The 17,360-nt window shown below is 36.4% G+C and overlaps 1 protein-coding gene across 1 annotated transcript in view; it reads right to left on the reverse strand.

The window, feature by feature from the left end:
- Positions 1-1,420: 1,420 nt before the first annotated feature.
- Positions 1,421-17,360, reverse strand: part of SLC4A4 (solute carrier family 4 member 4) — a 356,758-nt gene continuing 340,818 nt past the window's right edge. Inside the window, exons 21-26 of the mRNA XM_042984402.1 lie at positions 15,555-15,623; positions 12,737-12,910; positions 10,175-10,336; positions 6,288-6,384; positions 3,592-3,671; positions 1,421-2,887 (exon numbers count right to left, since the gene is read on the reverse strand). Of these exons, the coding sequence (XP_042840336.1) occupies positions 3,628-3,671; positions 6,288-6,384; positions 10,175-10,336; positions 12,737-12,910; positions 15,555-15,623 (546 nt within the window). The 3' untranslated portion in view covers positions 1,421-2,887; positions 3,592-3,627. The remainder of the gene's footprint in view (positions 2,888-3,591; positions 3,672-6,287; positions 6,385-10,174; positions 10,337-12,736; positions 12,911-15,554; positions 15,624-17,360) is intronic.

The raw sequence follows: 17,360 nt of genomic DNA on the forward strand, positions 1-17,360 counted from the left end.
ACCATTGTACTGTATTCTGTGTGTCCAGTTTACACAAACAAAACCACCGCCAAATCCGGCTAGTCCTCAGACAATGAGTAAATTCAGTTGAAATGCAGATGATCTGGTGGCTCTGTATGGACCTCAGGTTTTGTATGCTTGTTGGGTAACTACTTCTGTTCCTCTGAAACTAATGATTTTTAAAAAGTTTCCCTGGGCTCCAAAATACTGCAAGGGTGTGATATTAACTGTTACTTTTAGCAGACAGAAAGTACTATACTGCATTCACATCATGAATTTCAACCTTTTGCCACAGAATATGGATCATAAGTGGATGTGAGATAGCTTTTAGATCTGCTCAAAGGCTGAAATATTGAGTTAAGTCGCTTCAGGAGTTCTTTGAAAGAGATGGAGAAAGGCACAGATCCTGAAATACTTGATTCATGATCAGAAAGATAAAGTATTATATCTAGGGCTTTTATAAAAGTGAATAAAGGTATCTTTAATTTAACATGATCATAGGTTAGACTGAACTTATTATGCATGGCTCTTAGACATTTTTTTTGATGCTTCCCTTGGTAAAGAAAAAGGAAAATCTTCTTATATAGTTTTATATTAGAGTAATGAAAAACCAGGTAGTATAATCATTTTAAGGATAGCTCTAAATACAAACGTGATGCCAAAATCTGGTGTGTAAGGTTTTAACAAATAACACGTAATCTGCTGCTTTCATTTTAATGAAAACACATTGCAGGTCATTTATGTCTAATTTGTATAAAATTTAAAGTTTTAAGATTAGCAGATACTATAAAAGTAACAGCTAATTCAGGATAATAAGATTTTTATAATCAGAATTTTAAGAGGACAGAATTATAATTTAATTAACACAAGAATGAGTGGGAGTCACTATGTGCATATATTGAAACCAAATAAATGGCTTCATCCTGCTTCTGGTACTCCTCCAGCAACCTGTTTTAGTTAGGATATATCACAAATGTGGTTACATAAATCCAAAATTATGAATTCAGTTATGCAGACTCACAACACATAATGCAACCTATTAAAAAGATTACACTTAAATAACATGCTAAATTTGGTGACTAAAGACCCAATTTTCTTTTTTCTAATTTTCAGTATGGTACTTTGAAATATATCCACCCTAAAAAACATGTGTGAGCAATGTTAAAATGTGTGTGTGTGTGTGTATATATACATACATATGTATATATATATGTATATACATATGTATGTATATATACACATACACATACATACACACACATACATACACATATACACACACACATACATACACACATATATACATACACATATGTACATATACATACCTCAGCAGATCTGTCTGCATTCCCATAAACACTATAAATAGGTCAATGGTCTATTAATATTTCTATGAATTTTGTAGGATCCGTGATGGCATCTGGGCAATAAAATATATTTAGCCTTATTTGCATAATGGTAAATCTCTCAGACCTCTCATGGATTTTTCATACATAATGGGGTTTGGGTTTTATGAAAACTGACACAGGGGTCTGGATAACTGTCCATTGCCTACCTTCGCTCTGTCTTTTTCTAACTCTGCACATATGTGCACCAGCCACACACAGAGTATGTACACAAACACACAAATATTTCAAAATGAAAAAAATGTCCAAAATACTGCATAGGACATCGACATGGTAATACAATCAGCATCTATGTCTGGATATTACTATTATCAAAACATCAGTTATTCCCATTACATAGGAGCTTCTCCCTTCTTCCCCAATCTCTTCATAGAACAGTAAATTTCTCTTAAAGAAAGGGAAAAATGGATGCTTAGAAACATGGTGTTTTTAATCTGATCCAGCCCTCTGGCTTACCTTAGAGATTGTGTATCTGTGTGTGTGTGTGTGTGTGTGTATGTGTGTGTGTGTATGTGTGTGTAAAAATCACATTATATACAATACAATTTTTACAGAAAGCCTGGCAGCTACAAATAAGAGGTAGAACTACTCAAAACTATGTTTCCTGCTGCAGGAAAAAATTCATTTTCTTTACAGTAATTAAAAAAAAGTTTAAAAAATTGACAAAAAATAAGTTGCAGGTTAGGCCCCATAATTTAAACAACAAAATCTACGAAGAAAAATATTCTTCAATGTACTCAACAGATAAGATCATTAAAGGGTTAAAAAAAGTTGCATAGGAAAAAGGGATATTCCAGCACTTGCTACAATGATGGCAACAGTTTCTCTACAGGGAGTTAAGTACCTTTAGTTTTTCTTCTTTTGATAACTCTAAGATTAGGGCTTACAAGCAAGAGCAAGTTCGCATTGCAGCACTTTTTCCAGTCCTGGAAAGCTCTAGAAGCAAGAAGGGACTCTGCCTGGAGGTCAAGGTTTATTCTACCAGGCAGACAGACAAGCCAGTAAGCACAGCTCCAAAGCTAGTTGTAAGTTCCTTCAATACGTTAAAAAGGTGTTACAAAATCCTTAATACTTTTGCCCTCTGCTTAATAAAGGAAAAGGACAGGGTCTGTGTGTGTCTTCAGTGACAGAGGAATTTGGTTGTCAGAGGACACATCTGAAAGTGTGAAAAGAAAAGGGGATTCTTCAGATGTTTTTAAGGAACAGTGCAGTATGGTCTTGACTTTACCTATGCAAGAGAGAAGCAGAGTGAGCACTATATTATTTGGCCAATGACCAAAACCCAAAACAAAACAAAAATTAAAAAATAAACAACCAGACAAAACCCCAGAACATTAACAACAAAAACTGTCAATTTTAAAGAAAGACAAACAGGTTACAATGTAGTTTCTGTTCCCTTGCTCCTCCAGAAATAATCATTGTCTTCAGGCTCAAGTTCTATCCTAATTTGAGGCACAACTTTTACTGGAGTTCTAGGAGGACTGGAGAAAAAAGAAAAGAAAGGAAATAGTAAGTAAATCAGATTTCCTTTATCATGTGTCAAATATACTTCTGCACTGTGCAGAAGCTGGATGGGTCTGTCCTTTGTTCTCTTTAAAATACTTATCTGCTCTTTCTGTATTAAACACAAACATTCTTAAATGGGAGGAAGGTACCAGAAGAGTCAAGAAATTCAAGTAAAAAATTTCTTAAAAATTTCATACCTAGGTTTCAAAAAAAACACACACACAAAAATCAAGAAGAAGGACGGCCATGCAGGTGATACTGTGAGAAATTAAAAGGACAAACAGACTTACATGAAGAAAATATTCATGAGTTTTGCTTTTCGGAAAATCAAGGAGGGTCTGAGGTCTCTGCAGCCATGTTAAGATTAGGGAAGAAAACTACTGGAGAGCTGCCAGCAGTTACCCTTCAAACAGAGATGATGCGGAAGCAATAAAAGCGAATGTGAGTCCTGGGCTTTACCTTAATGACAATGAAAGTTCCATTACTTCGCAGTATAGTAGGCCTCGTAGAACACTTTCTACATAAAAGCTGGGGAGAGGTTCGGGGATTGGGTAAGCGATTTCAGATAACTTGTAGACAGGACAGGAAACAAGGTATTCTGCCAATAATCCACCATGGGCTACATTTCTGAGGGGCAATCATCCCATAGAACAATGTAAAATACCGAGTTGTCCTTTACCTTGGCATACCGAGTGACTGAAGGAAAGGAATTTTATCAGCATGATGTGTGGCGTTCAAGGAATGTTGGTGATCTTTCTCCTGGAAAAAAAAAAATTCTTTAAATCATAAACAGCAGACTTAGGGAACATATAAAATTTGAGTAAAAATAAAAATTGTCATAAAAATTGATGCATTACAATGGGAAAGAGAAAGGCATACTTAGACAATTTCAATAGACACCGTATTGACCTAAGAATCTAACTAATGTGATGAAGATAAAAATCTGTTAGCTTCATTTCCTCTGGGTGAATACAATGGGATGGACCGCTGTTCTTTTTGGTGAGGGGGTAGGAGGCCAAACATTTGTAGAGGATCTACTTAATGTCTTAAGTTTTGCCCTTGGATTTCCTTTCTTCTTCGGCATCCACAGTTTTGCCCTGCTGTTATTCATGGGGGGAGAAGATTTTGAGGAACTTAATTTTCCTGCATCTCTACTAACAATTTTGTTCTTTCATGAATTATAAAAGACTAATATGGCATTAGAAAAGATTTCAGTTAGAATGATCAGAGATATTTTGCTTAAGTAAATTTCTAATTCATATCAATTGTTCCATGCACCTTTCTAATGGATTTCTGAGAGAATGAATAACAGCTACCACTAAAAGAACCATTTTGCCATACAACTTTCTTCATGAGCCTCCAATTCTAGCTGGTGGTGTTTTTTATTTATTTTTTATTTTTTTGCAGCAGCCTTTAAACTGTACTTAGAAGGGCTATCCTAGGTCATGATGCCAACAGAAGACATATGTGCCGTGTCCCTTACACAGTTTTGTTTTGCTATGAATGCATTAATAAAATGAAAAATGAAGCCAGAATATAGTTTGAGAAGCTTGAATTGAAACAAGAAATATTAACTAAATCCTGTTAATGGGACTGAGAAGAAATTAGCCTCAGTTACATGTCATGGGTTACAGACTGGGCATCAGAGCTGAGACTGCTTTAATTGTTCTTTAAACCCAGTGTGGCAGCCAGCTTCCAAGATGGCCTCCCAGCCTTCCTGGTGCCTCCTGGCATTCATGTCCTTGTGTCATTCCTTTCCATGTTGTACCAGGGTTGGGTGGCGTGTGACCCTTAGAACATGGCAGAAGTGATGGCATGTCACTTCTGAGATTCAGTTATAAGAGACTGCAGCTTCTGCCTTGGTTTCTCTCTCTGTTCTCACTGGGCTTGGGGGAACCTATATTACGGGCATCCCTAGGGAGGTGCCCATGGGCCAGGGAACTGAAACCTCCTGCCAATGGCCTTGTGCATGAACGTGGAGCTGATCCCAATTCCCATTGTCTTCAAGCTTAGCCCCCGCCAAAGGCTTGTCTGCTGTCTCACGAGTCGCTAGAGCCAGAACCACCTAAATCAGCTGTTCCTAAATTCCTGAACATCCGGAACTATAGAAGAAAATATATATTTGTTGTTTTAAGCTGCTGAATGTTTTGGTAATTTGTTACACAGCGACAGGAAACTAATATGCCCAATTTTCATAAACAGTCATTCATTTCACACTTTTCTTGGCAACCTCTTCCTGAAGTGGAAGTGGCATTGTCAAACAGAAGTCAAAGTGTCTCAACTGTCTTTTTTCCCATAACAGATCAGTAAACTTTGAAGTACATCTGGATCTGAAAGAATACATTTTCTTCAAATGAGAACCCAAAGGGAAAGTAGTTTGGAAGCAACTGCTACTTGATATTGGAAAAGCTTGAGCTATTCACTAGTGTAACTTCGGAGGTTTTCCCCTCTTTTCAAGTGGCCTGTTAACTCAATTACAAAAGAAAAGATGGTATGTTGGAAACCGTTACACCTTAGTCACCAGGCTATTGCCCCTGAAAAACCAGTCCACTTAAAAAGGTGTTTTTAGGGGCGCCTGGGTGGCTCAGCTGGTTAAGCATCCGGCTTCGGCTCAGGCCATGATCTCACAGTTTGTGTGTTCGAGCCCCGCGTTGGGCTCTGTGCTGACAGCTCAGAGCCTGGAGCCTGCTTCAGATTCTGTGTCTCCCTCTCTCTCTGCCCCACCCCTTCTCATGCTCTGTCTCTCTCTCTCAAAAATAAATAAACGTTAAAAAATAAAAAAAAAAAAAGGTGTTTTTAAAATAGCAGGAAAGGAATAAAGAAATTAGGAAGAAAATGTACTATGTCTTATAAGTAATACCTGAAAAGTTTTGTTAATATTTTATGATTGCTAATTTAATTGAAAATAACAATTATTCCAAATTCTCAATACGGACAACTGATTTACTGATCATTTAGAGGCCTATGATGCAATTTCTCTCTTGAGCTCATTTGGTCATTGGCTAAATAAAGCCTAAGGAAGACAAAACCATAATAGACAGTGATGTAGTACTATAAGCTGCAATTCTAAATACCAGCAGAAAAAAAAGAAAAATCAATTAAAAACATGGTTACGAGTTTAGCAATTGAAAGAAACTGGTGAGAACTTGGGTCAGAGAAAAGACTACCAAACAAAAACTTAGAAGGTTACGGATAAAAGAAAGAAGAGTGAAGCTCAAGGATGTAAAAAATGGAGTTTTATAATAATGAAGTATAAATCTTCAAATAGAGAAACAGGAAGAAAATAGAGGGGAAATTAAATGATCATTCTAAAGATTTTTCTCTGCAAGTACAAATCATATTTGAGCAGTCATGAAAGAGGTTAGTTGTACTCACTGTCGGAAGGTTTGCTATCTCTTAGGAAAGGTTGCTGTTCCATGATGTCCATTGGAATTTTAATACTTGGAACTTTTTCTGAGTATGGGCAGTCAGACTGTGAAAGAAATTTGTAACAGTTTTTAGAAAGTTTTTACAATACAGCCCTTCTTTACCTCCCAGTACTGATCAAATCTATCATAGTATCATTCACATTGTCTAAGGAGAAAATACTTTGATATAATCATTTTCACTTGCTAACTTTTCAAATTCTACACATTCTCACATTTGTTTTCCTCTCTTCTGAGTCAATGGAGTTAATTAAAACTAGAACCACACCAAATAGATATCACTACAAATTAAAACAAGTGTAAAGCTTACATAAACTGGATTACCAATCATCAAATATCTATGGGTTTGTTACATGTATAAAGAAAATAATCTCAATATGAAACATTAAATCTAGGATAGGAAACTTCCTGGACTATAACATGGGCTTACAATTCTTGTTTCATTTATGCTTTCTGATTCCATGTTCAAGAAAATGAGGACTCATCTTTCTTTCCAAGACAGGTAGAAGACTAACATTCATGATCAAGGAGCCCTGTATGTACAGTTGAAAATAAACCTCTCCCTCTTACTCTAATACTCTAGCAAAACTATTTTATAGTTAAAGTTTCATTTCAATTTGCTCGTACCAAATATATTTAAAAGCTTAGCAAAACATGAGAAAATAAAAATCGAAAGGAAGGTACTAGGGAGCTATTCATGGGGCTGTTTAAGAAAACAGGTCACCATGGGGCACCTGGGTGGTTCAATCAGTTAAGTGTCTGACTTTGGCTCAGGCCATGATCTCTTGGTTTGTGGGTCTGAGCCCCATGTCAGGCTCTGTGCTGACAGCTCAGGGCCTGGAGCCTGCTTCGATTCTGTGTCTCCCTCTCTCTGTCCCTCCCCCACTTGAGCTCTGTCTCTCAAAAATGAATAAATGTTAAAAAAACAACAACAGGTCACCTAAGCCAAAACTATAACAGATTTTCACAGGATTACCACCTTACTTTTTTTTAAAGAAATCATTATATTGAATCCAAGTCTATGTTTAGACTGAAAAGATAAAATCCATCCCTTAACTGAAACTACCAGAGATGGCCTTTAGCAGAAAGATGAGGGGAGGGGGGTAAGAACTAGAGATCAAAGAAAATAAAGAAAAAATAAACCTTAACATACAGACTACTACATACATTGAAAATTCCTTTAAGGTGAGTCTAAAGATGGTAATAAGCCACCATATGGTTTTAAGGGACTGAGATATTGCATTTAAATTGACAAAAAAAAAAAAAAAATGAAGACGTCACATGCATGTACCTTTATGTGAATGTCAAGAAGGACAAGTTTTAACCACAGTATTTCAAACATTTCCCCAAATAATAGCATTTATGGATGAACAGGTTGGAAGCCAACCCTTAATCATAGCCTACAGGAAGGTCCAAAAATGACTGAGTGGCTCAAAATATTGGCAAGCCATAATTTTTCACTACTTCTGCTCACAAATGTGCTGTAACCCCCATGCCCCTCTGTGGCTCTCTATATCCATGGATCCTAGCATCCATGATTACCAGGTGGACACTAGGAGAGTCACCTTCCAGATAAAGAGCCCCCAAATAATAAGCTCAACACACAGAACTTACTACACACATGTACTCAAATTGCCTGGTTGAGTTCACTAAGACAAATACACAAGCTTGTTGTTTTTTGGTGGGGGTTGGGGCAAGAAGAAAAAGAGGAAAAGAAAAGAAACAAGTAGCATACATTATCTTCAAGAAATCTGTTGGAAATACAGAGCTGGAAACAGTAAATATCATTAATAAAAGAATAGCATTGTTTAAATAAAATATGATCTGTTGAAAATTGAATCAAAGAATTAGAAGAACTTCTCAGGAGCTCATTTGATACAACTTTTGAACTAGAGAGCATAAATTTAAAACATCCCCAAAAGTTGACAGTTTATTATTTTTTTTCTTAAAAACTATTAGAGATGAGGATTCTACAATATTATTTTCTATATTAGTTATATGTAATAAATTTTAAGTTTGGTGTCCATGTATATAAACTGGCATACTTGTTTTGAAAATTCAAGATGAGGGGCGCCTGGGTGGCGCAGTCGGTTAAGCGTCCGACTTCAGCCAGGTCATGATCTCACGGTCCGTGAGTTTGAGCCCCGCGTCAGGCTCTGGGCTGATGGCTCAGAGCCTGGAGCCTGTTTCCGATTCTGTGTCTCCCTCTCTCTCTGTCCCTCCCCCGTTCATGCTCTGTCTCTCTCTGTCCCAAAAATCAATAAACGTTGAAAAAAAAAAATTATAAAAAAAAAAAAAGAAAATTCAAGATGAAATATTACTTTAATTATGTCAGTATTTCAAGTGTTCCCTTTTTTGTCTTGAGTGGCCTAGAAATTAATTTCAAATTTTGATTTCTATTGAATGTGTAAACATTTTTTAACCATTCTTTTTAACACTGCACCCTAATCTGTACTGCAATTTAAACACATTCCCTTTTTCTGTCATCACTGGAAACAGAAAATCTATACACCTGTTCTCACTGAAGATGGATGATGACAGTCACAAAACTTCCCTCGGACTCTTTTTCTCTTTAGCTAAATGTGCCTCACATATTTAGACTTTTTTTTATTGGATCAATTTATCTGAAATCCAATTGTGTCTGTTGCCTTCCTTCACTGTACTATTTCTAAATTCTCCACAAAAAATACAACCAGACAGCCTGACCAGCTGGAAATAACCAGACAGCCCTGGATTGGAGTTTTGGCTTTGCCACTATGGCTGTGTACACTCAGAAAAATGACTTAACATTTCTCAGTCTAAATTTTCTCCTGTAAAATAGGAACAAAAACATACACTATAAGGAGCTGTTATGGCAAGTAAGGACAAGTATGTATGGTCAATCAAAATGATCAAGTACAGAGTAGACAGCAAAACTTAACTATACTCCCACTTTAGAATACTTTACCAGGGACCAACTAGAATTTCGATACTGTACTGTGTAAAATCCAGAAAAAATCTTCACATAGAAAGTGTCATTTTGGCAGTCCTTTATTCCAGGCTACTGGGACAACCTCTGTGTGTGTGTGTGTGTGTGTGTGTGTGTGTGTGTGTGTGTGTAAAAATCCCAGCTTTTCTCCTAGCACTGATTACAGACCCCTGCTGCAGCACCCATGAAATGGTCTCCTAAACTAAAGATGAAAAAATGGGCAATAGTTTTATTTCTCTAACCTTAATCACCCAATTGCAGGAGGATCATTTGGACTACAAAACTGACAACTACAATTCTGTAAAACGACCCTAGGCTCCAAGACCCTTTCCTTTTCCTTGAAGGGTCACAGAGAAATAATCTTCAAGTCCAATGTGAGGGTAAGTACAACAGCAGAGGACTTTGGTTGAGTGCCTACTCAAATGGATACATAGATCACAGGAGGTGAGGTCACAGGTATTTGTCTACATCAGGCTTAAAATTACATAAAACTGAGTTATTATCTCAAAGTTAAACCCTGGATTATCAATAGTAAAGCAAATACATTTTACAGCATTTTGAAGCAAATTTTCTTTTTATCTGTGAAATGGGAGATTGGAGTTCTTTAGATGTGTTTTTTTTTTTTTTTTTTTTTTGGTGGTGGAGGGAGTCATTTTATTGCTATCAGTATATTAATGGCTATAGAAAGACTTCAGAAAATATAAAAAAAAAACTAAAGAAAGAAATAAAGGGCAAAGGAAGACTGGCATGTAACACAGCCAGGTAAATTCTCTGAATTCATCTCACATAAAGTATAATATATATATGACATCCATAAATGTCTCACATTTATTTGTTTAGCTTTATTTTGGAATTTTGGAAAGCCTTACATCATCATTGTCACTGTCCAGACTTCCTTTCTTCTTTTTCTTTTTCTTCTCATCTTCCTTCTTTTTCTTGTCCTTTTCTGGAATGACATCATCGAGGAAGCTGAGGTCATGTTGGGAGAAGAGGTAGTCCATGCCTTTTCTGACAGCTACAAGTGCCAAGATCTACAAGGACAAATATAGAAAGTAGGAAAGAAACAAGGTCAGATAAAGTCATAGTGAGTATCGACACTACTCTATCAAAGGCAGTAGAAACTTATAGAAGGCGAGAATATGACAGAACTCATCTTGCTTATATGGATTTATATTAAGTGGACCATAAACATCTTCTTTATGGGGAACCTGGATCATAAAAGTACTAAGTCAAACTCACTTTGTTCACTGAAATGTATGATCACATTCACTTAGAATTTCAACACGAAAGGATTATTTTTTAAACCATTTTCTTCCATGTCAGATTTTTAATAAATGGCTGAGAGTTTAAAGGGAAAAAACAGCCTACATATGATTTCTAATTATTCAAAATTAAAACATTATGCAGGTTTTTGAAAATCAAGAAAATTTGTATGACATACAGTACACTAAAACATCTTCAAGGTACTAATAATGAGACAGCATTTGAGTACGCACAGACCACTTAATCTACTGGGTGACTTCAATCACTATCATGACCTGAAAACTTACTGTGTGACAGATGTCGTGCTAAACTCTTAGGCGGTATTTTTCTCATTTATTCCCACCACAAACTCAAAAAGTAGATATTATGATCTCTATCTTACAAGTGAGGAAACTGAGGCTTAGAGACATCCAAAATCACAAAGCCAGAAAACAAAATACAAAGGGCCCCCAGCTGTCTACCTCTAAAATCGGTATTCTTAAAATACGTATCTTTGATTCTATGAGTTGCCCTTGAAGAGTAACTTGTAAAAGTACATTAAAGATGCCTTTGCTCAAGAATAAAATTAGTATGTACTAGGATATAGGAGTCATGACTGTCTCAAATTAAACAGTTGGGTTTATCCACATCATGCTCTCTATATGTCCATTTTTCATCTCCGGGAGAAATTAACAACATCTACCCTACTGATATTATACTATTGCTTTGTGATCAAACAAAACCTCTGGAAAAGTAAAAAATACTTTATACAGATAACACATTTATTATTATTATTTACAGCATCAGCATTAAGTGATTTACTGGATACATTTCAAATTTATGCAGACCTTACTTTGTTTTTCCTGCCTGTAGCAAAACTAATAGGTAGACTATACCAATGGGCAAATGGGAGTCATTTCTCACACTCATTGTGTTTTCCAGTAAGTTAACAGAGTTTAAGGGGAAAAAAGGGATATAAGTGAAAAAAAAATATGACAAACATCACTAGTATTTTATATAATTTTTTTCTTCCTCCTTCTTTTTGTTTTCCCTTGGAGAAAAAAAAATTTACAAACAACAAACACATGTAAGATAAATTAGGGGCACCAGGGTGGCTCAGTTGGTTAAGTGTCCAACTCTTGATTTTGGCTCAGGTCATGATCTCACAGTTTGTGGTATCAAGCCATCAGGCTGTGCACTGACAGTGTGGAGCCTGCTTGGGATTCTTTCTCTCCCTCTCTCTCTGCCTCTCCCATGCACACACACACACACACACACACACACACACACACACTCTCTCTCTATCTCTCTCTCTCAAAATAAATAAATAATACTAAAAAAAGGATAAAATAATAATCTTGGGTAAGAGTAAGAGGATTTTCATAAAAAATAAAATATGGTCTGTGTACGAAAATTCTGTGGGAGAGACAAAGCAGACTGAGAGGCTGGCTTGGTGACTTGTTTCAAGTGTACACATGTACATTTCCTTGCAAGAAATGGAAAGTTATGGTAAAGTATAAAATTTAGTGATAAAGCCAAAAATAGACCTAGCATTTCCTTTTTTACTTCTTTCACTTGTACTTCTAAGTGCAATGTTAGTTATGTTACCTTGCTTCTCATCATCTGAGAGCCCAGACTTACCCTTAAACTTAGCATGATGCAAACCAGCAAGCAGTTCAAAAACTGCACTTCTCACTCCATTTCTTCCAAGTCACTGGATGACCTGTCAGATGCTGCCAAACTTGCTTTCTTATTATTTGGACTGAAATGTGTTATGCTTTGTTATTTAGACTGATTCTAGTATACAATATTTTAAAGATAACTAATGTGCACTGATGTCTACCTAATGTCAGGCACTGTGCTCTATACTTAATATTTATTACTGATGCTCAGAGTAACAATACTAATGCCATGCCCATTTTACGAACAAGTTAATGGCAGCTCATGAAGGCTCCCTGATCAGCAGAAACCAGTGCTGGGATCTGAACTCAGCTGAGTCCGACACTAAAGTCCAGTGTAGATGACCACAGACATAGGAACCTTAAATTACAACTGATCAATTCAAAGTTATTTGGTCAAAGCTGGAAAAGAGTAGAACCACACAGAGAAGACATATATGTCTTCTACATTACAATAACAAATGATATTGGTATGACTTGATGGGTAGGCTCAAGGAAAGGAATCCCTACCATGACTGGGAAAATGATAGCAGCCACAGTGGACTTGAGGATCCAGAGCAGGGCTAGACATAACACCTGCAGGAAAGTGAACAGGTGGACTCTGCGCAGGGGGACATGGCGCAGGTAGATAAAGTCTGGCTGATGCTTCAGGGGCATCAGAAGCAGCTTCAGACGATCCATGAACTGGGGAGGGAAGAAGAGAGTACAACTGTATTACTTCAAGAGCTGATATGCAAACTCATTTCCACAATGCCTAACTAATGATTAGTGATTTATATACTATAGTTTAGGCAAGCAGTATCCCTTCCAGAGGACATTGGTCAGGGAGTGCAGAAATTTAGTCCAGCACAGTGAGACATAAGAGGAGTCTTCCGATTCCTATTACTTTGCAGGAATGTGATGTAGATATATGAGATAAAGTGGCTACCAAAGAATAAAGTCACAAAGCCAAATATAAATTCTAGATGCTCATCTCTTCCTTTCTATTTTTACTATCTGAGTCTCGGGAGAGAGGATCTTGTGACTAACTTCGTCATGATGTGCTGAAGGAAGACATGTAACTCATGTATCTTACTCTGCCTCAGTCACCTTACCTGAAAGAAGAGAGGATGCTACTATGCATCTTATGCATTTAAGGGATGTTTCAAGGATAGAAAGGAAGCATCCAACTTGAAAATGGGAATGCAATGGTATTTTCGTAAATTCCACACTATTTATCTACGGCATAACTTAACTAATAACGTGCATAACTAATGTCCAATTCACTACCATTTCTTTTCAAAGAAAAGCCATAGGACTTTTATAGTGAGTTTCAGAGTATCAACAACCAGATATTTGAACCTAGGGGAGGCTATCACAGTGCTGTGCAGAAACAGGTACTGAACTGACCACTGGCATCTCTGTGCCAGGTACTGTGCCTCAAAGCTTAACTGCTGAGTTTACGTTGATGATGATGAGAAGAATGATATTTCAGTACCTACCATAGGATCTTTCAAATAAAAGATATTCAGTAAATAGCTGCTGAATTGAATTATGATGTAATAAAACTCTGAAACAGTATTTCTGCTTTCTTTCTGGAGGAAAGGGAGAAGTGTAGAAGTAAGGAAGACTGTTATGGACAAGCTTCTCAGAAGCTATTTGCTATGTAACAAACTTTCTTTCTCCATCCAGGCCTACTTTTCATTGGAGGGGGCCTTGCTGTTTATAAAGATTGTGTTACAAAATTTCTTGCTAAATCAAATCTTGCCAAAAGGTCTGAAAGAGGGAGAATAGGGAGAAAAGTGAAGAGAAAAGGCAATAGGGGCAATAGCACTGCTGAATTTAAGAGATCCACTAGCTGTCCCTTTAGCAAAGGTTTTTTTCCCCATCACTATGAAATTCTTGATTTTTTTTGCCTTCTGTTTAATTTAATAAACATGTAATGAGCTCCAATCATCAGTTAAAGACATAAAGTCTAACTTCTGATCTAGACTGACTTATTAAGGCAAAAACAAAAACAAGAAAGAAAGAAAGAAAGAAAGAAAGAAAGAAAGAAAGAAAGAAAGAAAGAAAGAAAGAAAGAGAAAAATAAAAGAACTATTAGTTTGGGGGCCATTATTAGTTTTATATTTTTCCATTGAGGGAAAAAAAGAATATTTTTACAATGCCAGGTAAAAATAAACTATTTTTTATATATCTGTACTTGTCTGAAGTTTCACAGGCACAAGTAAACCCCCATTCACATTCATCTAGTCCAATCTATGAAGAACCACCTTGTATTTTGTGACAAATATCCTAATGGGACCTAAAGAAGGGAAAATAAAATAGCCTTGTCTGCTTTTGGGGGTCTGGCCACCTGCCCAGTTCTATCTGACTCTAAAACCAAATTAATCTAAATTCAATAAATGAAAGCAAGGACTACTATGAGGGGGTTTAAATGAATTCTTATGATGTTCACAGAACATGCCGTCTTTTCCCATTAAAACATTAGTAAGTGCTAAATAAGGCTACAATTAACAAGGTGCCAGAAAACAGCAGAAGTACTTCCAGTTTCCTGGTGCCAATTAAATTAAACCTCAATTGAAAGACAAAGTCCCTTACAAAGTTCTTCCTAATGATTTTTTTTTTTAAAGGGGGCCAGTTTTACCCAAATTGTGGATAGCTGAAGTTTTGGACAAAAGTAGCACTAAACCACATTGACTTTATTCTTTTATTGGTTCAAAACTTTTGATCACTGATCACAGCCATATGAAAAGTAAATCAAATAACAGCCTGTTCTTAGAATAGTTTAAAGGCGAAGAGATAAATAGGATCTTGAAGAGCACACTGGAAGGGTTAGATTTCTTTCTGGAGATGAAGGCAGGAGAAGAGGAAGGACAGAAGGGAGGGAGGAAGGTGATCCTAGGTCCTCTCTCACTTTCCTAGTGAAATGACCTGTAACAGCTTATTTCAAGAATGGGTATGTATGATAACATTTGTTAACACAAATTAATTTTGTTAATTAACTCAAATAAAAAGCAGGTGTTTGGCAGAGAAAGTAGCAAACGAATGCATTTTCTTTCTTTAACACGCAGTGTTCTATTATTTTTGGTGTACAATATAACGATTCAACAATTCTGTACATTACTCCATGCTCATCATGATAAGTGTACTGGTAATTCCCTTTCTCGAATTTACCCATCCCCCGACCTACCTCCCCTCTGGCAACCACCAGTTTGTTTTCTGTAAATATATGCATTTAAAAAACTCAGCGGTTAATGAGTAGCACTTTTCCTCAAAGATCTGTTACTGGACTACTATTACTACTGGAAAAAATACAACTATACTTAGATTGCTATAGAAAACTTACCTGTACACCATTAAGGGATGCTACCCCCATATACAGGAACACGCCATACAGTACAGGCATGGGAATAAACTAGAAAGAAAAAAAAAAGTCAGAGAGAGGTTAAAAACAACAATAATAAAAACAATAATGAAGAAGTATAGTTTAAAAAAAAGCCAAATCTGAAACTAAAAGATAGGACATAATAATACTCATCATGATAAACTTCTAAACTCTGTGCTAGAAATAAATGGAGGGAGGCTTTCAACTTTCATTTGATCCTGTTTGCATTTTTTTAAACAATGAGCATGCATGACCTCAAAAAATAATTTTTTAATGGGAAAAAAAGGTTTGTTTTCCTTTCCCCTTAAAAGGAAAGATTATGTAAACCAGATGTTTGCATGGACTGTGAGGTAGAAAGAGAAGCAGACGGTTGCTTAGCTCCTGAGACCAAGTTCCTTTCCAACAGCCTGTTGATTTTTTCCTTAATAATTTTTGCCAAATGATCTATTGGCTTGGTGTGTAAATCCTCTCTCAATGAACCAAGCATGAAGTGGCTGTCCCCTTTCTTTCTCTAAGGAATATTAAGAGGACTAAATAATGAGAACACTGCTTAAAAGGAGCATTGAGCATACAGAAGCAACTCATTACACACATGTAGTAATACACATCTTTAAAAAGTGAATTAATAATTTTAATGCAGTAATTAGCAAGAGTCTTTTGTACTAATACAAAGTATTTTAGCAATGGGAAGTTGCAAAGCCATCTTCCCTCAGTTTTATCTATTCCTAGACCTTTGAAATGCCCTGAGTACTGTGGAAACAAGGATGATTCTGTTTCTGGGAAGTCTTCTATTTAAACAACAAAAGGTTCTCAAGCTTGGATTCTGAAAAGAAGTGCAAGTAATTTCAGTTTTCAAAAACCACAATCAATTAAGTCCCATCTTACCAATTCTACATAAAGGAGGCTATTGTAGCCAGAAAACAGTATGACTTCAGAGTAATTTTTAAAGAACTATTACATGTATTAAATGAAGCACAATTTCTACCAGCCTCTCCTTGTAATTACCTAAAACAGTTCTGTATCTGGGGCACCTGGGTGGCTTAGTCAGTTAAGCAGCTCTTGATCAGGTCATGACCTCAGGGTCCCGAGACAGACCCTGTGTCGGGTTCCACACTGAGCAAGAAGATTCTCTGCCCCTCCCCCCATGTATATGCACTGTCTCTTTCTTAAAATAAGTAAACATTAAATAAACAAACAAACAAACAAACAAATAAATAAACAAATAAATAAAATGAAACAGTTTTGTAGTTTTGACCCCTACTGGGGAATTAGTATACTCAAAATATGTCATTATCATCTCCAATTGTTATTGGCTAGCTATAGGAATTACTAAATTTATATGTAATACATATATTTATTTACACAGAATATCACATGATTCTTCTAGAAAAAAAAACTAATAATTGTAACATAGCTAATCTGATCTTGATCTCAGAAAAAAATGACACTAAATGCTGAAGGGGTGGGAGGGGCGGCCGGAGTGGTAGGGAAGCCACGTGTGCTGTAATACCTAACAGTCACCACAAAGAGGTGACCACGTCACATTCAAGCACTTGAGGTCTGACATGTGCCTTGTTTGCTTTAGAATGTGCACATTTCCATTCCTCTGTACGAACTGACCAAAAAGTAACTAACAAAGAAACCATTTCATAGCTTTCACTCATTTTTAAACTTTTTAAAATGTCTTTTGCAGGCAAGGGCACTCCCATTTTCCTTTAATATATGATGATTCCTTTCCTGTTATCTCATTTCTAATACCTTGGGAAG

This window comes from Panthera tigris, chromosome B1, assembly GCF_018350195.1.
Source record: "Panthera tigris isolate Pti1 chromosome B1, P.tigris_Pti1_mat1.1, whole genome shotgun sequence".
In the NCBI taxonomy this organism is placed as follows: Eukaryota; Metazoa; Chordata; class Mammalia; order Carnivora; family Felidae; genus Panthera; species Panthera tigris.